The sequence below is a fragment of the Solanum dulcamara genome, chromosome 12 (assembly GCF_947179165.1).
Source record: "Solanum dulcamara chromosome 12, daSolDulc1.2, whole genome shotgun sequence".
NCBI lineage: Eukaryota > Viridiplantae > Streptophyta > Magnoliopsida > Solanales > Solanaceae > Solanum > Solanum dulcamara.
This window is the reverse complement of record NC_077248.1, coordinates 56,248,515-56,274,923: the sequence shown is the minus strand read 5'-3', so window position 1 is coordinate 56,274,923 and position 26,409 is coordinate 56,248,515. Positions and strand designations below refer to the sequence as shown.

The 26,409-nt window shown below is 33.6% G+C and overlaps 1 protein-coding gene across 1 annotated transcript; it reads right to left on the bottom strand.

The window, feature by feature from the left end:
* Positions 1-2,575: 2,575 nt before the first annotated feature.
* Positions 2,576-3,815, bottom strand: LOC129875778 (uncharacterized). The gene is made up of 3 exons (XM_055951019.1): positions 3,494-3,815; positions 2,703-3,407; positions 2,576-2,622 (listed from the first exon to the last, which is right to left on the bottom strand). Exons 1-3 carry the CDS (start codon positions 3,813-3,815, stop codon positions 2,576-2,578), a joined length of 1,074 nt encoding a protein of 357 aa, XP_055806994.1.
* Positions 3,816-26,409: the final 22,594 nt, after the last annotated feature.

The following is a 26,409-nucleotide window of genomic DNA, read 5'->3' as shown; positions in this document are numbered from 1 at the left end:
CCCAACCGAAGAGAACAGGGAAGTGTTACAACATGCTCAAGAAGAAATGAAGAAATACTTACATTATGAGAAGGATTTTTGGAGGCAAAAGGCAGGGCTTAGGTAGTTTTTGAAGGAGATAGAAATACTAGGTATTTTCATAACCTGATTAATGGCAGAAGGAAGAAATTGCAGATTAAAATGATTTAAAACTAAGAAGGGAAATAGTTGGAAGGAGATTAGCTAGTAGTAAAAGCATTTAACTATTATCAAAAACAATTTTCCCATGAGGAGAGTTCAGTGGAGGATCCTATGTTTATAAATATTTCAGACCTGGTAACACAAGAAGATAATATTTCCCTAAATGCCATTCCTACTGAAGTGGAAGTAAAGAAAGTAGTTTTTGGGCTTGATGGAGATAGTGTGAGTGGCCCAGATGGCCTCTCATGAAGCTTTTACCAGACTTGTTGGGAGATTGTAGGATACGATATTATTAAAGTGGTAAAAGCATTCTATGATGGTCACACTCTTCCTAAGTCTATAACTCATACTAATATTGTATTGCTACCAAAAAAAAGAGGGAGTAATTTTTCTGAAATGAGACCCATTAGCCTCAGCAATTTCCTAAATAAGGTCATTTTCAGAATCATGCATGACAGACTTGAAGCTATTCTGCCATCACTAATTTTTAAGAATCATTCTGGTTTTGTGAAATGAAGAAATATCACAGAAAATGTGCTCTTGGCTCAGGAGATTATCACTGATATTAGAAAAATGGGTAAACTTGCCAATATAGCTATAAGGCTAGATATGAAAAAAGCTTATGATAGAGTGTCGTGGTAGCTCCTCATTGTATTATTAAGGAAGATGGGATTTTCAGAAGTATTCGTAGATAAAATTTAGAGGTTGTTGTCTAATAATTGGTACTCTATCCTTCTAAATGGACAAGCTCATGGTTTTTTTCATTCAACCAAAGAAGTTAAGCAAGGTGGCCCTCTGTCCCCTGCTTTATTTATCTTATCATCAGAAGTGCTATCTAGGTCTTTGAATACTCTATATGAAGATACATCCTTTAGAGGGTTTGGAATGCCAAAGTGGAGTTCTGACCTCAACCACTTAGCATATGCTGATGACACCATCATATTTGTATTTGCTGATGAGTATTCTCTGAAGTTACTGATGAATAACTTAAACGAGTATGAAGGGATATTAGGTCAAAAAATCAATAAGGAGAAGAGCTTTTTCTACATGCACAACAAGATCTCAGGCTACATTGTCGATCAAGTCTCACAGATAATTTAATAGAGGTCAATTTCCTTTATTCTATCTTGGGTGTCCCATCTCTCATGCTAGAAAAAGGAGGTCTTTCTATAATGATATTATTAAAAAGGTAAAGAACGAGTTTCATACTTGGAAAGGAAAAATTCTTTCTTATGGTGGTAAGGTTGTGCTAATTGCAAATGTACTTATGATTATGCCAATTTATCTCCTTTCACCTGTTAACACACCCAAGTATGTTATTCATGACCTTCACAAATTATTTCCTAGATTCTTCTAGAATAACAAGAATGAAGGTCGAAGCAAGCACTGCATATCCTAGGAGAATATGTACTTACCTAAGCAAGAAGGTGGCCTAGGATTCAGGTCTCTATTTGATGTCTCAAAAGCTTTATTTGCTAAACTTTGGTAGAATTTCAAAACTTCCAAGTCTCTTTGGGCCAATTATATGTGGAATCAGTGTTTTGAAAAGCGAGAAGCGGAAAAAAGCGACGGGGGCTCGCTTCACAGAAGCGAGAAACGTGAAGCGAAGCGCATGCTTTTTTCAGAAAAAGCGCTATTTAATATAAAAATATAAAATATAAAATATGCATAGATAAATAATCAAGAACTCAAAAGACTTAGATTAAAAAGTAACTAGATAGTCAATAATCCTTATAAGTAACAACATATAAAGCAAATGCATAACCAAATCACAAAGAGAGCAAAATCCTATTCTTCAACAAGATCCTCAAACTCTTGAAGTGCCATCAACAAGGGTTCTACTTCTACTTGGTCCTCATCTTCTTCCTCATCGGAGGACTCATCAACAAGAGTTCTACTTCTATTTGATTTTGAACATGAACTTGAACCTGTAGCTACTCTTTTTTCCTTGCCCCTTAAAGTACTCCCCCTAAAACCATAAATATTCTCCTCCACACCACTAGCCGTAGCAACATCACCATAAGTGAGACCTTCTCCTTCATATACTTCTTCATCTTTATGATTTTAGGGTGCTCCAGTTAACCATTCATTTGCATCATCAATATTATCCAACAAAATTGGATCAATGGTATTGTGAGCATTGTAGCGACGTACCAACGTTCTATTATATTTGATGAACACTAGATCATTCAGGCGTTTTAACTCAAGTCTGTTTCTCTTTTTTGTATGAATCTGCATAGAATATGTAGAAAGTAATTAATGGGAGGACTTTGGACAACTAAGATACCATTTAATTTAGTAATAACGTAATATAGGTTTTCACATGTTCATACACGCTCCAATTTCTCTCACAACCGGATGAGCTACAAGTTAAACTTTGCACTCTAATATCAAATTATTGCAAGTTTGGGACATTATGACCATATTGCATCCACCATTCAACTGTAGAAGAATTATTTTAAAAGTTAATATGTAATAACTTAAAAGTTAAAGCTCTAATAGTTAAATGTTGAAATGCTCACCTGGTGACCTTAAGGTTCTAGCTCTAATGGCCGACTCAATTCCAAGTAGCCCATCAGCTTTCATGTACACACCAAGCTCATCCCCTATTTTGTCTTGCAAAGTTTTATCTAGGATTATCCTCTCAACACATGCATGATATCCCAACCACACTTCTTCAGTTAAAGTCTTCATCTCATTATTTTTATAATAGAGCCCCGAGTTCAAAATATGTCCAGCTGCATGTAAAGGTTGATGAAGTTGATCCGTCCACCTTGCATCAATGATTTTGAAAATATTCATATATTTTCTGTCATCATAATTGAATGCATTTTCAATACTTTCTTTGGCCCTATCCATGGCTTCATAAATGTAGCCCATTGGTGGTTTTTTCTCCCCATCCACCATACGAAGTACATTAATTAAAGGACCACCAACTCTAAGTGCTTGAACAGTGTCATTCCAAAAATATGGACTGATGATGTGTCTCGCAACTTCTTTCCCAAGAGTTTCCTTTGCATAGACACTCTCATTCCATTTAGTGGACATAAACAAGGTTCTCAGATTTTTCTTTTGCATATAAAAACTATGCAATGTCAAAAAAGCTGTTGTGAATCTTATCTTAGCAGGTTTTACCAAGTTTCTTTGCTTTGTGTATCTCCTCATCATATTCAACAACAGTTCCCTTTGACTGATATAAGAATGTATCTTAACAGCCTTACCAAAAACTATTCAAAAAAATTTAATAGTTAATAAGTAAGAAAACTAACATGAAGATTAAAGAAATACATTAAATATCAAGATTTAAGTTCACCTGTAGAATACGGGGCCTCTTTGAAAATGTCACCAAACATCAAGTTGATACAATGATCAGCACAAGGAGTCCAGAAAATATGCGGGAACACTCCCTTCAACATGTCACCCGTTTTTTTGTTCTCACTTGCGTTATCGGTCACAACTTGTACCACATTTTCCTTGCCTATTTTTAAGATAGTCTTCTCAAACAAGTTAAACATCTTATTAGAATCAGTAGAAGAGTCACTAGCATCATGAGATTCAAGAAACACACTCCCTTTTGGAGAATTCACCAAAACATTGATGATCATTTTCCCATTCCTTGCTATCCATTTATCCATCATAATGGAACAACCATACGTTTTTCATTGAACATTATGATCTTCTACAATTTTGTTTGTCTTTTCCACCTCTTTTTTTAAACAAGGAACTCTTACCTCATGATAGGTAGGGGGCTTCATTCCAGGGCCATATTGGCTTACGACCTCAATGAATTCACCAAAACTTTCGGTGTATTTAACACAATTGAAAGGCAATCGTGCATCATACATCCACCTAGCAAAAGCAGATACAGCACGATCCCGTTAAATCTTGCTAGAAGCCTCTACATCAATAGGTCTACCTTTTCTCTTTTCATTTGGTTTTTGTGAGAAATAGAGATTAAGAGGACCTTTGACATTGCTAGCGGTGGATGACCCACTTTCACTAGTTGAAGGTTTCTTCTTTGAGGGAGGTCCCATTGGCATATTCACTTCAACTTCATCATCCATTTCATCATTATCAACAAGATTAACCATGGATGCTTCAGGATTCATTTGAGTTTTAAATTCATTGTTTTTTGTAAAATACTCCTTTATTTCTTCCTTCACACTATTCGGGACCTTTGGACACACTTTAACATCTTTATAACCACCAATAAGATGCTTCTTGTGACGAAATATTCCGCCATTATATGTCATATCACAAAAAACACATTTGATTTTTGTGTTACTTCCCATGGCAATTCCATATGCCCAAGCTATATCCTTTTTTAGTACCATTAAGAAAATACAACTTACTACAAAGAAAAAATAGAATAATAATTCAGTCACACAAGTCAAATTGTCAAAACAATAATAGAGCAGTTGACAGATGGCAGCAAAATTAAAAAAAAAATATTAAAGCTGCTGGCCTACTGCAGTGGGTTTTAAGTCAAAAATTGGTCATGAAAGTGGTCTATATGGGCTCTACTTTTTGATAAATTCCCTTTATACAGTTAATTAAACATCCAATAACCATTCTCTACTTCATATCACCAGCCCACTAGCCTAATAAAATAGCTGCAGCAGTATTAAAAAAAATAAAGCAGCTGCAGTGGGTAATAAAGCAGCCCTTGTTTTGTGTAATAAAGCAGCCCTTGTTTTGTGTAATAAAATCACTATAAAAAAATCAACCAAATTTTTCAGCTCAACAAATTAATTAATATTATATGATAAAATGATTTATGAGAAAAAGAAAATCATGATACAGATATAAAAAACAGAGCATAGCTTAACAAAATAGAGGTCCACTGAGAATCCAAATCAAAAAAAAGGGCCAAAACATACCAGCAGCTGCGCAGAACTGCATTGCTGGATAGAAACAAAAAAGAAGATGAGAAGAAGTGATGAAGAGAAAAAGAGAAGAACATCATAGCGGCAGAAGTTGAATAGAAATAAAAAGAGAAAGAGAAAGAGAAGAAGAGAAGAAGAGAAGAGAAGAAGAGAAGAAAAACTAACCTGGTTGAAGTTTGAACTGACGAAGTCTCGAAGAAGTCACAGGAGCTTGGAATAATTAATGGTAAGTTTACAAATTTTTTCTTTTAAAATAAACCCTAGTGCCGCTTTTAACAAATGAAGCACGCGCTTTTCTGTTTTCGCTTCGCTTCACGATATTGAAGTGCTAGTGCCTCGCCTCGCTTCACTTCACGCTTAAAGCGGGCGCTTTAGCTCTTTTTCACAACACTATCTGGAATAAGTATTGCAAAAAATAGGGTCATCAAATAGTAAACTGGAAGGCGGTTCACAATTATGGAAAGTAATGTTAGAAGCTAGAGACAATGTAGATGAAGAAATAGGCTGGGAACCTAAGTTTGGACACTCTAATGTCTGGTTTGACAACTGGACCAAATTAGAAGCATTGTACTTTGTGATACCTCTTACTGTTCCTATTGATAGATTTGTGGAAGATGTTAGTGAACTTATGTTCAATGGTAGGTGGAATAAAGATAAGTTGCATTCAATCTTTCCCATAGGTATTGTAGATCATACTAAGCAGGAATTGGTTATGATAGAGAAGACAAGAGATTGGGATAAACCCTGGTGGATGCTAACTAGTTTTGGTAAATTTACTATTAGTAGTGCTTTGAATATTCTGAGACAGAAGGAGGAAGAACTACTTGTTTTCTACAATATATGGAGTAAAGGTATACCATTCAAGGTATACCTATCTTTTCAAGGTATACCTATCTTATATTTTTCTGATTTTGATGAAAAGATAAGATTATCCGAGAAATATAGGTCTGCGGAGGAAAAATGATTGAGATTGAAGAAGTCTTCTTTGGTAGTTTATTCTATAGCACCTGGTGAGAGCTCTGAGGTGTATTTTGGCATTCCCCAAATCTTAGTCCAATGAAGTATTTGAAGGGTGATTTTTGATAAAGATGATACATGCTACATCATAAATCAAGACACTAGTTCTGGAATTTACCAACTGGAAGATGAATCTTAAACCTATGCTTCTCCATTGTTGAGTGACGTGGTCTCGATATCTTCACCTTAGGAAGAAGATGAAGTGTTTCTCACTTTCCCTTCTGTTGTTTCTTTCCTCTTTTTTCCTTTTTTGCTTTGTTTTTTTTATTTCCTCTAGACTGATATGGTCCTTTTGTGTTGTTTTAACTCATTTTAGCTAATAAAAGATGACCCAGTTGGGTCTTTCATTAAAAAAAAAGAAATAATTGCATTAAAAAGAAATATTTATATACATATAATTGCACTATTAAACTAGTAAAACAGATTTAATGGTCATATAAATTGTGTATTTTGCTAAAATTCTTCAATACCTTTTAGTACTTCAATATTTATGTACTTATTCAATCTTTTTTCTAATCACACTCTGTACAAATCAAATCCAATCTCTGATCCATAAATCTTTGCTTTAAGAGGTTACATGTCTTCCAATGTTGGATCAATATTTTTAGGGGAAAAATTCAAATATGCCATCGAATTTTGAGAAAAATGATCATTTATGACATTCATTAAAAGTTTGGTTCATTAATGCTATTGCCATTTGAGAAAAGGTTCATCCATGCTATTATTTCTTAACTCCGATTTTTCAAACCAATTTCTACATGTGGTCAAGTATAATTCATCCACATCATTAGTTTTTTTTTTTAAGAAGTCAACCTAACTTAAGAAGACCCCAAACAACTTTTAATACTTTCCAATTAGAGTTTTTGACCAAATATACTCTTTTTGCTCCTTGTTCTTCAAGAACACCAGGAACACATGAAGAACGCTAAGAACTCGAAAATTTCTAACTTATTCAATTATTCATGAGATCACCTCAAATGTCAACAATAGCATTCTTCCAAGCTAGATACCAAAACTTAATATCTTTTGAGCACGAATTTAACCTAACTCAACGCGACCCATTATAAATTTCTTCAAAGTTTTAAAATTTCAACATATTTTAATGGTCAAATTTTCTCCACAACTCCACATCACTTGAAATTTTGAACATAGACTGAAAAAATACTAGGGAACAAGAATCTAATTTCAAAAGCAAAAATAACGACATGAATCGAAACATATTTTTGAAATTTTGGGACTGATTTTCATATTATTTGGAATATCCCCCTCAATATTAATTACGTATTCTCCAAATAATTTTTCAAAACTTTAATAAATAGAGAATAAATAGTAAACATTTTATGAAGCAACTATTAAAAATATATTGATCATTTGATATGACCTAAATCCCCACCATCAACAAGCAGGAATGTTGACGGAGAGGAGTCTGCTTATTGTCTTTACTTATTTCTTAGTAAGTAATATACTATTAATTATCACTAGTCTGTGTTTGTACTTGAGTTCGATAACATTAATTCTAATATATAATTCATTTAACTACACAACTGTAGTATTATAAATTTGAATTTCCAAGAGAGTAATATTGTTTTAGTCTCAAATACTTATCATCCTTATGAAAAATTGTCACAACCCCAACCCGCTGTGACTGGAACCCACACTAACCCTCTGGTTGGAGAACCATTTCAACAACCCAACAATTAGAAAATGCAGTAAACAAACAAGATAAGGATGCAGAAGCAGTATTAATTAAAGATATAAGCCTGAGTCCACATAAACTCAGGAAGGTCTAGGAGATAACTTAAAACATACGGAAAACATTCTAGGAACTGAAAGTCATTCGTACCAAAACTCTAAAGAACTAACAAGTTTAGAACGGGAGTACTATTCCTATAAGAAAGTCATTAAAGAATTAACCAATGTATGAACATCTAAGTTCTGGAAGAAGGACTAAAAATAATAGAGTGTCCATGGTAGCCTGAAAGAATTAGATCACCCTTGAACTCGAACAACTTCTCATTCTTCTAAACAAAGTCTCTCTGCAACCGACTGAATATGACATGTACTTAAGAAAAATAGAGCAAGTATAGTATTAATACACAAAATCAACAGTGTACTAGTAGAATCATGCGGCTAGCCAGTAAACGAGTCATGGCAAGTAAACCAAACATAGTAATCACATATATATATATAGAATAACTTAACCATTTTCATCTCAATCAGTACTCAACAAGATCACAGTTTATCAATTCCAATATCATGCAATTTTCACACAGGGGTCCTCTCATGGAACCTGCAAACACTTAATTTATGTCGGAACATGACACCCGATCCAAGTCTTATGTTGGAATGTAATATTTGATTCAAGTGTGTGTCAGAACATGAGACTCAATCCAATTATATATCAAAGCGTGACACCTAATCCAAATATACAAAGAAATCACAATTTACCATCAATGATCAAGACCCTTCAAGGGACGTGGTGCATACCACTGGCCATGAAGAGGAGCTCTCCATTCGTGAATAAGGCAGCCACCAAGCAAAATCCATCAAAATGGACAAGTCAAACTCCACGGACCTCACCACAGGTCTGGTGCTCACCATTGGCTGTGAAGGGTGCTGTGGTGGGGTGGCCAGCCACAAAAGTCCAAGGAAATTACCAAGGAAGACCACCACGAGCCATGGTTCTCACTAGTGGGCGTGGTGGTTCCCGTCAAGATCAATTCGAGCCCAACAAGACTTTGGTTTCCTAGATTGTTTAGTATTAGATTTCAACTTCTATAAATACCCTATTTTGTTCTAGGTTTAAGGAGAATTTGAGAAACATTTTTCATACATGGTTCCTACTATTTAGAGGTTAAATTACATGACCAAAATCCATTGATTCATCATCCACACGCAACTGGACAGATTTGGAAGAAGAGCACACAACCTAAATTCTTTGAGTTCTAGTTTTGGTGATTTGATTCTAAATCTTATTCTTCAATTGTGAGTTTGATTCATTTTTATTTGTAAGACTTATAATACATGTTTCATTTATTGTTTGTTGAGTTAATCATTATAATCATGCAAGGTTAATCTCACAACTAGGATTGTGGGAACCATGATGACTTAACTAGGATAGGCAAACGTAGGATTGATATTCATGATTTGTTTTGCATGTATTATGATTTCTTTATTCAAAAGTCTTTTTTAGTGAGTGCACGCATTAAGAAATTTCCCATATTCATTTCTTTTCCGAGAGGAAGGTAGTGATTAGGAAAAGACTATCACAACAGTAATTCGAAGAGTCTGACTTCAAAAAAAGGGATAAACTTCGTCTAAGTTAGTTGAGATTGGGAGGAGATAGTACTCTGAGATCCAGGTGAGGATTAGTAAAGTATACATTCTGAGACTGGGAGAATATGTATGTGATATGTTTAAGAAGGGCTGGGAGGTGAATTAGATGTTACCTAACTTGCTAGATTTTGCATGCAAAACATTGAATGATATCATGAATACGATTCGTCTATTAAGTCATATGTCATGGCAATCATATTTCTACTCTAGTCTTTATATTTTTACAACTTTAATCATGTTTACTTGTCACCGCATTGTTACTTGTTCTTAAATTACAACCAAACCGCCTTACTTTTACTTTATGCATCTTTATTTTCAAGAAGTAGCCACTATAACTGAATAGTGATATCTAATAGAATTGTTTCAACCTATTCCCTATAGGTTCAACCCCGACTCTTAGTTGGGTAAAATATAATGCTAACAATCGTCTATATCTCTTTCGAGAGGTATAATTGAATGTTATCAAAATGGTATCGTTGCTGGGGAATGTGACTTTGAAATATTCTAGTAGTTGTTAATTCAGTTTGTAGTTCTATTTCCTAATTTTACTTTTGGTTTCTTATTTTTGGTTTTTAAAGGGAACAGATAGTGAATGCCAAACACTCATAGTGTGGGTGAACCACTCCTTCCCTACGATTCCGAACTACAAAGATCCATTCAAAATATGAATGTGAAAGAGTGTGAGGCGCAAAGGCTGAGAGAACTTGAAGATAATCAAGTCAGAAAGGATGTCTTAATTGATAATGATGTTGATATAGATGGCACAGGAACTACTGGAGCTATAGTTCTCCCACCACTACCTCAAGGTGTTAAGTTCACTATCACTAACACCATGTTGCAGATGTTGAACCTAAAAGGATCATTTAGTGAAACAGCGAGAGATGATGCCAACCAACACTTGATGAACTTTATTGCCACCTACAAGTCATCTAAAATCCCTAGGGTGAGCCAATATGCCATACGACTGCGTCTATTTCCATTATATCTATTTGGTGGAGCAATAAAGTGGTTAAACGACCTTCTACATGACTCTATCATGACCTGGAAGGAGCTGATGGATGTATGTTTTGAGAGGTTCTTCCCACCATCTAAGAAGTTGAAAATCAAGAATGAGATTGGTGCTCACAAATAGCTACCTACTGAAGTAGTGCATAAGACTTGGGAGAGATTTAGGCAAAAGATGAAGTATTCCAAATCACAACCTGACTGATGAGCACTTGAAAGAGTCTACAAGTCTTAAAACTTTGTGACCAAGTCATTCATAGATGTGGCTTATTATCACGACCCAATCTCATAGGTCGTGATGGGTGTCCGAACTAGACACACGCGTGTACCCCTGGCAATTATAAGAAATATGTATCCTATTCGACTCATAGTGTACCAACAGGTAAGAAAATATACAAGCCGATAAGGTTGTCGTAACCTATAGGGTTATTCCATAATACACATACACGCGAGCCGACAAGGCCGCCATGACACAGGAACACCCCAAATCATAAGTCATATAAGCACAATTGTACATACATACATATATGACTCATATACTACCCACATACATATACAACCCACATACATATCTACAGACCTCTAAGAGTAAAAAAACAGTCACATAAGGCAGGACAGGACCCCCGTCGTACCTGTGAACAAAAAATATATATACATCAGGGTTTAGTACCAAAATCTAGGCTCCAGCACAATGGAGCACCTCTGGACCGCTGAGTGGGACTCCTACACTGGCGGATCCCCAAATTATGTACCTGTACCTGTGGGCATGAACGCAGCCTCCCGAAGAAAGGGGGGTTGGTGTGACATATGTACTGAGTAGGTAAAACATAACATAGCATAACTGGAAGAATATCTAACACAGAGAAATAGGGGAATAAAATATCATATAAGAAACCTCTGTACTTGTACCCCTGTGAATCATAAAAGCATGCATGCCCAAATTATACAATATAGCCGGCCCTTTCAGAGGTACGGTAAATCATATCTGTAGGACCATCATAGGCCCGATGCCATCACCACCTTATTACAACACATCATCATCATATATATATACATACGTACCCGGCCCTCTAGTGAGGGACTCGGTGAGTTGTTCATATCATTGCAGTATCATGTTTTCATATAGCATACCCTGCCCTTTAATGAGGGACTCGGTAACAATTCAATGAACTTTGCACGATTACATACACGGCCCGGGACTCGGTGAAAGAAGTGTTACAGTATACACGAGTGGAGTAGTGAGTAACTATATTAATGACTCGACCGTATAAGAAGAATAAGCTAGCGTCTGAGGATCAGAGTAGTAATGTGATCACCTCAAGTGTCCTCTAGTTGCCATTCGGGGCTACATCAATTAGAATCTCGGGGATCCTAGACATGTACTAAAGTAATACTAGCCACTTATGAAATCGGAAGCACTTATCATCCTATAGTCTTTAAGACTAGGCGTCTGTACATTCATTACTTCCTTAACATATAGAAAGTTCTAGGAAAGTAGTTCAACATCCAGAAGTGAATAAGAGACACTTCGAAATGAAATTATTTCAGAGATCATGTCACCTTTTTCTTGCCTCTAAGACATGCCAAAAGAAGAGAAAGAATAGGCTTTACATACCTCTTACGGGTTACTCTTTATCCTGTTCACCTCATCGTCCTTTGAACCTAGGTAACAAGAAATAAATACGAGTATTAAAAACCTTAGACTTTTCAGCGCCTTAGGTTATATACGAGTATTCATAGAACTCATCCCCTCGCTTGCATTCTCGACTAGTTCCTTAACTAGTTAAGAAGTTAACGGAAATCGGACAGCACCTCCCCTATAATGTGCCCTATACGAATCCCCAATTACGTCCTTAATACCTACAGCCAACCAAAACCATAACCATCAGCTCATATATATATATAACATGAAAACATTATGCAATATAAACTCCAAACGACTCGCTCGAAACTACGATACCAAAATAAGGTTTCTAGTTTCCATTTTGCAAAACCTTTAACCGTATGAAGTGGGGTCGAGTGGATGCAACCAGCATCTCCCCAAACTATTTTAAAACCCATTTAGTCCCTGCAACACACACCACACAACCAGCAGCCGCCTTCAAACACACAACGCCTCACTTCAACTATAATTTAACTACGACGACTTCAATTTAGATTATTTCTTTCGCTAAGCATTTCTACGACGTTCTTACACTTCCATCAGCATAAAGGATGTTTAATACACCCTATAACAACACCATAAACTTCAAATTGAAAGTAAAGAACTTACCTTTCCCGAAATTGGCCAAAACACGCCAAAACCCACCTCGGAAACTCTTCTAACGCGATTAAAACGTCGTGGCTGCTTGCTATCCATTTGGTGCTGCTCCAAGCCATGCGTTTATACTATTAATACCTCCATATAATCGTGGTATACTATAGATAATTAATTCACGGAATGAAATTGGAGAACTCACCTTTTTTTCCTCCCAAATCCGAGCTCTCTTCTTCTCTCTAGCTAGAGTTTTCTTTTCTCCTCTTCTCTAGAATTTTCTTGAAATTTCTTGGATAAGAATGAACTAAAGGATAAGATGAGATTAAAAGTCATACAACATATATATAGGCCACTTAATTAATGGTCTAACTTTCCAAGACTTGGGCCTTTTCTTTTGTTGGGCCTCAGTATTACTATTATTATTATGAGAGCCCAAACTACTTATTGCAATTATTATTATTTAAGCCCAAAAGCTACAAGTCTTCTCTCTTTTTGCAATTCACAAACTACTCTCCAAAATTCCCAATTTTGCCCTCGGCCTTCCTCCGTATTTTCACATCAATTTTTTTCCATGAACATCACACCAGTACAAAATAGAATAAACAAAATAAATAACAACGTCATTCCTTGCAAATCAAAATTTCTTTCTTTCCGAATGCCCAAAAGTGCAGTATATAACATCCCTCCCTTCCTTAGAGTCGTTTAGCAGCGTTATGGATTATCCGGCTCACATGGTAACTTCTAAGAAGCTTACGAACCTTCCAAGAAACTTAAGAAGCTTAGGAGCTTAAGAAACTTAAGAAGCTTAAAAAATTTAAGAACGTGTTCCAAGGTACAAAGGTACGGGGTGTAACACTTGTAGAGGATCATTTATGGCCAAGTCATTTTAGGAAGCCACGACAATTTTGAATCAGCTCACAAAGAATAACAGATTCTGGTACACTAGAGATAATGATATGGGAGGTTTTGGCTTCCCACTTGAGAAGTTAGCAGAGCAAAAAAGGAGAGAAGAGGAGCGTGATCAAGACATGGCTCACATGCAGACTCAGATGGACTTGCTGACCAAATGATTACTAGGTGGTGGGTTGGAAAAGGTGAATGTTGTGGATGTTGCGGGTCTCTATGATGACTTACCTAGTGATGAAGAGGCAAAATACATGAACAACCAGGGGGATTTCCGGACTTACAACTCTGGAAACCAGGGTTGGAGCTTTCAAAGGGATGGATACTATGATAGGGATGAACACCACGATCAAGGTAGCTGGTGTTGACACCTAATTTTGGCTCTCCACAACGTAAATTCGCTATTGAGTTTCTTTAACTTTCAAACATTTTAAAATAATTAGCTTTTATAAAAATAAAGATATTTTCATATTATTCTTAACTATTTTTATCTTTTTATATAATTTTAGTATAATAAACATATTTCTATATAACTATATATTTGATTACTATTTATTTGGTTATTCAAAAATTATCTCAAAAAGATTTTATTTTTAACTAAATACAATATTAATTAGGTTAGTTTAATTATAGTTTGTATTTTTTAAATTTTTAGTTTATAAAAATAATTAAAAATGCTCATTCTCCCACATCGAAAATTCTTGAGGGATTTGGAGTTTTGAAGCCTATATAAAGGCTCATATTCTCATTAAGAAGAGGGGAAGAAGTGCGAGGTTTTTAGCCACCCCAAATTTAGAAATTTTCTTTAATTGGCTAGGATTTTGGACACTTGTCCCCAGCCAAAAGGTTGTGAAAATTTTTAGCTTTCAATCTAGATTTTTCTTCGAGGAAAATAGGAGATTGAAATCAAAATTTAGGCTAAGAATAGAGTTCTTATAATATCGAACCCACTAAGATTCGAGTCTAAATTTTTAATATTTTTTTTGTGAATTGGAGCTCCGTCAAGCTCTTAGGTGGTGGTGAAGTCGTCTTTCGCTCGTCGTCTTCAGTCTCACTATCCGAAAAAAGGTAAAATATTTTCTTAACTTTATTTTATTTAATTATTTCATATTTTATATTTAGTTGATTTGTAATCTTTTTTTTTGTTAGCATGTATTAAGAATAATTAGATTAATGATAGAAATTTCTTATAGTTAGCATATGTTAGGATTAATTAGCTAGCATATTTTAGGATTATTTTATAAAATCTCCTAGTTTTGTTCATTATTTCCCCAAGTAGTTTTCTTTGACAATATAGATTTTCATGTTTTCAATTTCTTCTTTTAACATAATTTAGATAGCAAAAATATGTTTAAGTTATTATTTAGTTAGAACATTCATGACCTAATTAATTTAACTCTTCTTTAAAATTTGAGTTAGTATAGCGTATATATTAATTCTGTGTCCTTTTGGTTACTTAAATATATTTCTTCATTCCTTTCCGTTTCTCCATCTACATATATATATGTTATTAGTGACCTCTAGGATACCCATCAATTTGATACCTTAAAATATCATGGTATATTCCTTGGATTAGCTTAAATGAGTAGATGCTAATATAATTTTATTTTGGTGCACGTGATATTAATTCGAGTCCATCTTTGGACTAAATCCTTGCATATTGTTGAGTTTTGAATCTCCCATCATCTTGCTCAAATTGCTAGAAAGTTGATACATGAAAAGGAAGCTAATATACATGGTTTGAATAGTGATATTGGGCTATATACATGGAATACATGTGGAAAGAAATGTGGTATACACTGATATACAATATATATATAGTCCGATATGCAAAAACAAATATTGTATACACTGATATATTATGTATATACAGTTTAATATATAGTTATATGTATCAGATACAGGGAATAAACATGTGGTATACAGTGTGTACATAGTTTGATATACAAAAATAATATTGTATACACTGTATACTGTATATACAATCTGATATACAGTGTATAAACAATAGTGATATATAAAAGAATTGGGCCAAAAGCCCAAAACACCAGGTGGCCCAACAGCTTAGTACAGGCGTACATAAACTAAGTGTCGAGCCATATTTTCATATTTTATTTATTATTTATTTTTATTAATTTGGTTTGTAATAATTGATTTACTTATGTTGTTTATGATTGCTTAGATATTAATCTTAGTTTAGTTTAATTTAATTAGATTCTCATAAAGATAAACTATTTCATGTTAATTTACTTTTAAAATGATTTTCTACCTTTATTTAGCTATATTGATAAACTTTACTTTATTTTCATATTATTTCCAATGTATAAGCTTGATCACATTTTTAAAAATAGTTTTAAAGTCTTTATTTCCTTTTAAATTAATATTTTCAAAATTTAGTCAAGTAATTTTTAAATTGTCGGATAACCGCACATTAGCGGAAACTTCGAATGCTACCACCATCTCAAAGTGGAAATAAGAATCTCTTACCCATTTTCTCTAATATTAAGACTTTAAATCTGTTTGACTTTTTAAAATTAAGGTTTCTTGATTTTTCTTAAAAATTAAGTGGCGACTCTCTTTTCTAAAATTGATTTCTTCTCTAAATGTTGAAATTAATTTTAAATGGTCTTTTACCGACATAACAGAAATGGTAACTCTTTTGGAGATTTATTTAGGTTCTAACCATTAGATTTGATTATTGATTTGACTAATTGTTTGAGTTTGTAATAATTAGTAATTCTTGCTTTCCTTAATTGTGCAATTATGTGTTTAATTTATATATTAAATAGTCATTTGCATTTCATGGCATTTTTCGATTGTATATATAGTATATTAAAGTATGATTCTGTGGAACCACAGTCGGGCTTTTTTATACTTAACCCATTTTCAAAACAATCGATAATTTATTGATACGTCATGCGTTCAATGATTGTCGTAAGTTCCAGCCTAAGTGGTCCACTTGGGTTACCAGTCTTTCAAAGTCACTCTTAGTCAACCTAGCGAAGAGAGAAACCAAAACCCTGAATTTAGAGCATTGACCTAAGTTGAATCAATACCCAAGGTGGGTTGGGCCCATTAGAAATACCACCTTGAGTCCAAAGTGGCACTCGGTCTAAATGGCCGATCATGCTTATGTGTTTAAATTTGAAAGGTTATATACGTCGTTTGACAAATCATTGTCCTTCAGGGTTGAGAGTTTATTTTAATAGCTTAGTCTTGTCGAAGAAGGATCTTCACAGTTTGCTATACTTCACCCAAAAGACATTGGCATTCGGAGATTTCAAGAAATCAAAAAATGAAGGATCTTCCATGGAGACATTGTATGAGATCGTACCCCTGTGTGGAATTGATTATTTGTATCTCATTTTTCCCATTATGTGTCCCCATTCAATTTATTCATAAAGCTTGTATAAATATGGATTTTGGGGCAATAGAATGTTTCAAATGATGCTATACATCCTTCAAATCATTAGGTCTACCTTTGGCACAAAACGTCACATATCTGCTTCGGATGTGAAATAATTCTTTATATGTTATATGCTATAACCATTTTTGTGAATATGTTTCTCCATTTCGAGATATGCTCGTCCAAACTTTTTTGAAATTTTTTTCTAGTCTCATAGACACAAATATCGAGTCACTATCGAAAGTGTGTCCTAGTACTCCATGAGTCTTTAGTTTCCCAATAAAATTCAAACTTTACTCTCAAATCATAAATCTTTATATCTCATCTCAAAAAATGGGTTTATATTTTATTAGAAAAAAAGAGATTCAAGCTAGTCGAACTACGTAGGACCTGAATTCTCATTTGTGAGATACGTAGGCAGCCTTTCAAGACTCAGTCTCTGTCTTTGAAGTTTTTAGTTTTTCCTCATTATTTTAAAGAAGTTGAGAACTTCTTGTGGATCTAAGAAGAATGAGGATATAAAATTTGAAGCGCAAGAAATTCGTGATTCAACATAAGTCAATCTTTCTCACACATCAATCCTAAAATTAAAATGAGTCAATTTCTGTTTGTTTAGTCTTTCTTCACCCATGGATTAGTTTATCTTCAAACAAACCAACATTTATATTTTAGTTCTTTGTGTGATATTTTTCATTAATTATTATAAAATACGAACTAATACTTTGCTTTTGAGTTATTCTTCCTTTTCAGGGAGAGACTGATTTGTGTCAACATGCGATAAATGATTGATTCTCAATTTTGAGAGGTCAACACCCCCTCCCTAACTAAGAAGTTTTCTTTGTATATAGGAGAGACGATATTATTTTAAGAGAGGGAATCATGGAAATTCCAAATCGACTGCAATATTCAACTACAAACTATAACCCTAATCTCTTTCAATTCTTTAATCTAAGAGAAATCATAATTCTTTCTCTTATGGATCTTGCACGGACAAAGGGTTCATATGAAATAACGATGATCTTGAATTTCAAAAGATACCAGTACACAGCCTGAAAGATAAATCGGGGGAGTCTTTGACTATGAAGTCTTATTCCTACATTTATTTTTACTTATTTTTTATAATGGTCCCACTTTTATACCTTTCTCATGTCTTTGCAGGAAAATTGTCGGGGATGGTTATAATAATATATGATTCTCATGAATAGTTGAAAGAATTCAATTCATAAGAGACAATCTCCAAAAAGAACACAACAACAAGTGATTCCTACAAGAAATTGGAAGAACACACCAATGTATAATATCTAAGGAATATCTGAAAAATAATACAATGATAGGTATCCTCACCGATGATTGAGAGGATAGAAACCTATTGGTGCAAATAGGCAAAAGACACTCCCCAATTGAAGATGTCAACGAGCCCTAGACTTATGGGACGTCACTCTAAGTTTGTCTAAATCTTTAAATTATTTTATACATCATATCTATAAGAACTACGCACACATAATTCTTATCTCGGTGAGATACGTAGGCAACCCTTATTGGGTTTGATATTTTTTTCAAAAAAAATATAAAAATATAAAAATATAAAAATAATAAAATAATAAATTTTGTGCATATTTTAAGAGTCATATATTCTTGATTGGGACGAATACAGTTAGGAACATGCGAAATATTCGATATGATGAAAATAATTGGCGTTCTGGTAGACAATAACTTTTGTTGGTATATTTCATTTGTACTTTTGTGATGCTTGAAAATTCTATTGCAGGCATTCAAGGTAAAAATAAAACCAATCTCATGGCTTCATGTGCATTGTGTGGTGAGCTTTAGATTAAAATTCAATTGCATCACACTATTGATCTAGAACTTGGTCTGAATATTTGTTGAGGTGAAATCTTGAGTAATGTTTGGTTTGAGAAAGGAGTGTAGGCCTTTTTTGACCGGATTGTGCCTTTCAAGGCCTACTAAATAGAATAAATCCCTAGTTTTCCCCACTTTGAGCCTAAAGCACTTCCTTTGGACAACCACATCTTAGCCCTTTCCCTTTTGAGTGCTTACATGCACTATCTCTCTCTTGGCCCAACTTTCTTGAGCGCATGCAATACTTATTGAATACAAAGAAGAAAATACATTTCGACCCCGTCATAGTTCTCAATCATTTCGTGGCACCGGGCGAAGACGTACAAATTATGGAAGAAGATTCAACTTTTAAATTGCCAAAGGCAAAATATTTAAAGTCTCCAAAATTAAGAAAGCAAAGACGACTTCCAAAAAAAGGGTTGAAAGAAATTCTTTAAAAAAAAATACTCCTACAAGGTCAATGTAAGACAAAAAGGAAAATACTCCAACAAAAGAGGAGAAACCTCAAAAGAAAGGGGTGAAAAGAGAAAAACTCAAAAATAAAGACTCAAAAAGAAGTCGAAATCAAAGAAGGGAATAACAAAGAGGATCAGGCGCCAAAAGGCGTATCAATCATCAAAAGCACAAATTCAGTGTGACGCTCAAGGAGAGAATAAGTCACTTTTAACCCAAATAAATATCCTACCGATCCTTAAGCCTACATTACAAGCCAATAACAAGCCCTACATGATCTCATTCCAAATATTCTCATATTAGTGGAGACTTACATGCTAGCCAAACATATGGTATCACAGTTGCATGCGTTGAACATTCCTGAGAGTGTGAGTGCATTTTGCAAAATGTCTTCAAATCAAACACTTCAGATATATGCGAAATATGACTTTCTTTATTGTGAGAGTACTTGATACATGATAATTAGTATAATTTGAAACCTTTGTTTGAAGAAAGATGAATAAATCTTGTCGATACCTAAGTATGTTTGAGGTACCGCTTGAAGCTATAGGAATTACCTCAAAGTCAATCTCAGTCATAAGAAAGGAAATGAGAAAATTTCTATGCAATCCTACTTGTCAGTATCAATTATAGTCAAAATTTGACTATTTTCTTACATTAAAAAAAATACAACCACCCCTATTTTTTAATACATTCTAAAGCAACTTTGGAATAATTTCCTTTTAAAATTATATTTTTCCTTTGAAATAGAATGGTTTGCTCTAAATAATATGACATTAGGCTAATCCCATCGGTGTGAGATGTCTATTTTACTTCAATGGATCGTCCATATCAAAAGAGTGGCATATCTCTTATTTTTAAGCAGAAAATATTGCAAGGAATATAATTTTCTATTTCATTATGTTCATATTACTCATGTGTCTACTAATGGTCTTGTCTCATATTCTGTAGTATTCATCATCCACAGGATTGGAACTACATTTGACCTAATTCCTGCACCAATAGGATATGTAGGCGCCACAATGGCTTGGTCATGTTCCCTATAAGATTTTCGTTTCTCCCTTACAATAAAAATTGAGACAGAATTTTTGAAAAGATCTAAAAATTCACAAGAACATACTATATCCAGCAAGTCAAGATTGAAGATCATGTTAGTATATGCAACTGGGATAAAATATTTGGAAAGATCTCAAAAATTCCACAAGAATGTCAAAATTCTTTTTTCAACAATTCGAGATTTGTCAAGAGATTTAACTGGGATGGAATTTTTGAGGAAGATCTCAAAAATTTCATCCAGAATTGTCAGAAGTTAGAAGTCAACTTCAAATGATCACCAACATTACTAGAATAGAGCGAACATAAATTCAAGATGCGAGTCACCGATGCCTCGCATAAACTTCCACCAAAGACATGAATCCCAAAAAACAAAAATTATTCAAGAGAAAAAATGAAGAAACATATGAAATCATCAAGAGGATGACACTTTCACAATCATCGAGCCATCTACCTTATTACAGTGGAAAATTATTCAAATCATCCAAGAAGATGACATTTGCATTTTCATTTCCCAAGAGGGTCATTTCATTTTCATTGCATTACCTAGAAGGTCATGCATTATTCAAATCATCCAAGATGATGACATTTGCATTTTCATTTCCCAAGAGGGTCATTTCATTTTCATTGCATTACCTAGAAGGTCATGCATTATTCAAATCATCCAAGATGATGACATTGCATATTTATTAGCCGAGAGGGCCATTTTATTTTTATTGTATTACCAAGAGGGTGATGCATCATTCAAATCATCCAAGAGGATGACATTACATATTCATTGTCGGGAGGTCCATTTCATTATATTTAATTGCCAAGAGGGTCGTGCATTATTCGAATTATTTAAGAGGATGAAATTTGCATATTTATTTATCGATAGGGCTATTTCATTACATTGCATTACCAAGAGGGTCATTTCATTTTTATTGCATTACCAAGAGGGTCATGCATTATTCAAATCATCCAAAAGGATGGCATTGCATATTTATTTACAAAAGGGTCATTTCATTTTCATTTCATTACCAAGAAGGCCGTGCACCATTCAAATCATCCAACAGGATGACATATGCATATTTATTTTTTAAGAGGGTCATTTCATTTTCATTGTATTACCAAGAGGGTCATGCATTATTCAAATCATCCAAAGGATCCTATTGCATATTCATTGCCAAGAGGGCTATTTTACTACATTGCATTACCAAGAGGGCTATTTTACTACATTGCATTACCAAGAGGGTCATGCATCATTCAAATCATCCAAGAGGATAACATTGCATATTCATTTGCCAAGATGGCCATTTCATTTTCATTGCATTTCCAAGAGGGTCATGCATTATTCAAATCATCTAAGAGGATGATATTGCATATTCATTGCCAAGAGGACCATTTCATTTTTATTGCATTACTAAGAGGGTCACACATCATTCAAATCATCCAAGAGGATGACATTGCATATTCATTGCTAAGCGGGCCATTTCACTATATTGCATTACCAAAAGGGTCATGCATCATTCAAATAATCCAAGAGGATGATATTGCATATTCATTAGCCGAGAGGGTCATTTCATTACCAAGAGGGTCATGCATTATTCAAATTATCCAAGAGGATAATATTGCATATTCATTGCTAAGAGGGTCATTTCATTTTCATTGCATTACCAAGAGGGTGATGCATCATTCAAATTATCCAAGAGGATGACACTGTATATTTATTTGCCAAGAGGGCTATTTCATTTTCATTGTATTACTAAGAGGGTCATGCATCATTCAAATCAATCAAGAGGATGATATTGCATATTCATTGCCAAGAGGATCGTGTACTTTTCAAATCATACAAGGGGATGATATTGCATTTTTATTTATCGATAAGGTCATTGTATGTTGATCTCATCAAAGAAAAACATCAGCATTTTCTAGCATTATAAACGTCTGAAGGGAACACATAAGATGCATCAAATATCAGAGGAGATTTGAAGTGCAACTTGCCAAATATCCATTGTTATGCCGTAAATCGACGAGATGTTGGCATTTAAAGAATATTCTTCAATCACATTAATTCCAAACGTGACAATGTGCAAAGGCTATTGAGGACACATCATCATCCTATCGATGGATCATCGTTCGTTCTATCAATAGACATGCAACATCATTCTACCAATGGATCATTATTTGTCCTATCGATGGACCAATATATCCTACCAATAAATCTTTATTCCTCCTATAGATGGACTCACATTTATATCCTACCAATAAATCTTCATTCATCCTACCGATGGATAAACAGTTATTTGGCTAAAATATCCTACCGATGGATCACCTTCATTCATCCTATCAATGGACATGCAACATTATCCTAACAATTGATCACCATTCATCCTATCGATGGACCAACATATCCTACCAATGGATCTTCATTTCTACTATTGATGGACACGCATTTATATCCTACCAATAAATCTTCATTTATCCTACTGATGGATAAATAGCTATTTTGCCGAAATATCCTATCGATGGATCACTTTTATTCATCCTATCAATGGAAATACAATATTATCCTACCAATTAATCACCATTCGTTATATCGAGGGACCAACATATCCTACCAATGGATTTTTATTCATACTATCGATGGACACGCATTTATATCCTACCAATAAATCTTTATTTGTCCTACCAATGGACAAATAGTTATTTTGTCAAAATATCCTATCGATGGATCATCTTCATTCGTCCTATCGATGGACATGCAACATCATCCTACCAATGGATCATCATTCGTCCTATTGATGGACCAACATATCATAACAATGGATCTTCATTCTTCCTATCAATGGACACACATTTATATTCGACTCATGGGTCTTTATTCGTCCTATCAATAGACAAGCAGTTATTTTGTAAAAATATCCTAGTGATGGATCACCTTTATTCATCCTCCCAATGGATATGCATCATATCCTGCCGATGGATCATCTTCATTCGTCCTACCAATGGACATGCATATATCCTACCAATGGATCATCATTCTATTAATGGAGCAGCATATATACTACTAATGGATCATCATCCAACAGATAGATCATTTTTATTCTTCCTACTGATGGACATGTATTTATTTTAATGAGTATCCTATCAATAGATCACCATCCTTCCGATAGAGCAGCATTATCCTATAGATGGAGCATTTTTATTCGTCCTACCGATGGACATGCATTTATTTTACCAAGTATCCTATGAATGGATCACCATCCTTCCAATGAAGCAACATTATCCTATAGATGAAACATCTTTATTCATCCTACCGATGAACATATATTTATTTGACAAGTATCCTATCAATAGATCATCATCCTACCGATGGAGCAGAATTATCCTACCAATGGATCAATGAAGATTTTCAACATGCAAAGAGGATGAAAGAAAGTATCATAACAGATAATTTTGTTTCTACTAATTAATTTTATCATAGTTTTGTCAATAGCATCCAAGAGGATGAATTCTCAAATAAACCACAAGTGCAAACGACATCAAAGAGGATGCAGCACAATATGGAACCTTTCTTAGCAGCGAACTGGGACACAGTCTCAAGAGGAATATCAAACTCATAGGACACGAACTGTGGAATGACTTCCACCACAATAAACCATAGTCCTATCGGAAGGCATGTGGTATTTCGGGGTCTAATCATAATTCAAAAATCTGTACCAACCCTTTTTCAGAAAGATGAAGATGGAGTCGGTCAAAATTGGATTTGTCAATTTTTCTTTTTCCATGATCTCTTTATCGATCCTATCCAAAAAAAGGTATAGCTGTTGACACCTAATTTTGGCTCTCTACAACATAAATTAGCTATCGAGTTTCTTTAACTTTTGAACATTTTAAAATAATTAGCTTTTATAAAAATAAAGATATTTTCATGTTATTCTTAACTATTTTTATCTTTTTATATAATTTTAGTATAATATACATATTTCCATATAACTATATCTTTGATTACTATTTATATGGTTATTCAAAAATCATCTCAAATTTATTTTTAACTAAATACAATGTTAATTAGGTTAGTTTAATTATAGTTTGTATTTTTAAAATTTTTAGTTTATAAAAAAATTGAAAATGCCCATTCTCCCACATCGAAAATCCTTTAGGGATTTGAGGTTTTAGGAGCCTATATAAAGGCTCATATTTTCATCAAGAAGATATGAAGAAATGAGAGTTTTAGCCACCCCAAAGTTAGAAATTTTCTTTATTTGGCTATGATTTTGGACTCTTGTCCCCAACCTAAAAGTTGTGAAAATTTTTAGGTTTCAATCTATATTTTTTTTCAAGGAAAATAGGAGATTGAAGCCGAAATTTAAACTAAGAACAGAGTTCTTATAAAGTTGAACCCACAAGGTTCAAGTCTATTTTTTAATTTTTTCTTGTTGTGGATTGGAGCTCTGCCAAGCTCTTAGGTGGTTGTGAAGTCGTCTTCTGCTCACCGTCTTCGATCTCAATGTTCGGAAAGAGGTAAAAAAAAAATCTCAGCTTTATTTTATTTAATTATATTATGTTTTATATTTAGTTGATTCGTAATCTTATTTTTTTAGTTAGCATATATTAAGAATAATTAGATTAACGATAGAAATTTCTTATAGTTAGCATATGTTAGGATTAATTAGCTAGCATGTTTTAGAATTATTTTATGAAAGCTCTTAGTTTTGTTCATTATTTTTTCAAGTAGTTTTTTCTTTGACAATAAAGATTTTCATGTTTTCAATTTCTTCTTTTAATATAATTTAGATAACAAAAATATTATTAAGTTATTATTTAGTTAGAACATTCATGACCTAATTAATTTAATACTTTCTTTAAAATTTGAGTTAGTATAGCGTATATATTAATTTTGTGTCCCCTTAAAATATCATGATATATTCGTTGGTTTAGCTTAAAATGAGTAGATACTTATATAATTTTATTTTGGTATATGTGATATCAATTTGAGTCCATCTTTGGACTCCATCCTTGCATATCATTGAGTTTTGAGTCTCCCATCATCTTACTCGAATTGTTACAAAGTTGATACATGGAAAGGATGCTAATATACATGATTTGAATATTGATATTGGTTATATACATGGAATACATGTGAAAAAAAGTGTTGTATACACTAATATACAGTGTGTGTATATATATATAGTCTGATATGTAATAAAATAATGTTGTATACACTAATATACAGTGTACAGTCTGATATATAGAGATATACAATGGATACAGGGAACAAACATATGGTATATAGTGTGTATACTTTTTGATATACAGAAATAATATTATATACACTGTATATAATATATATACAGTCTGATATACAATGTATATACAAGTGTGATATACAGAAGAATTGGGCCCAAAATCCAAAATGCAGGTGGCCCAACATCTTAGTTCATGCTTAAAGAAACTGAGTGTCGGGCCATATTTTTATATTTTATTTATTATTTATTTTTATTGATTCGGTTTGTAATAATTGATTTACTTATTTGTTTATGATTTCTTAGATATTAATCTTAGTTTAGTTTAGTTTAATTTAATTAGATTCTCATAAAGATAAATCATTTCATGTTAATTTACTTTTTAAATGATTTTCTACCTTTATTTAGCCATTTTGATAAAATTTACTTTCTTTTCATATTTTTTACAATGTATAAGCTTGATCAATTTTTCAAAAATAGTTTTAAAGTCTTTATTTCCTTTTAAATTAATATTTTTAAAAGTTAGTCAAGTAATTTTCAAATCGTCGAATAACCGCGTATTAGCGGCCACTTTGCATGTTTGCACCTTCTCAAAGTGGAAATAAGAACCTCTTACTCATTTTCTCTAATTTTAAGACTTGCATCGGTTATGGTTTTTAAAATTAATATTTATTGATTTTCCTTAAAAATTAAGTGGCAACTTTCTTTTCTAACATTGACTTTTTCTCTAAAAATTAAAATTAATTTTAAATCATTTTTTTCTAACATAACAGCTGGCACAACAAGGATCAATACAAAAAATGATCAGAGCGGTCTTTTTGTTCT

What these genes read in the sequence shown, in the direction of transcription:
- LOC129875778 (XM_055951019.1), bottom strand. Translation starts at nt 3,815, where the DNA reads ATGGATAAATGGATAGCAAGGAATGGGAAAATGATCATCAATGTTTTG. An exon ending in AGAGGCCCCGTATTCTACAG is followed by an intron (nt 3,408 to 3,493) that starts GTGAACTTAAAT and finishes TTTTTTGAATAG; the next exon opens with TTTTTGGTAAGGCTGTTAAG. An exon ending in TAGAACCTTAAGGTCACCAG is followed by an intron (nt 2,623 to 2,702) that starts GTGAGCATTTCA and finishes ATTCTTCTACAG; the next exon opens with TTGAATGGTGGATGCAATAT.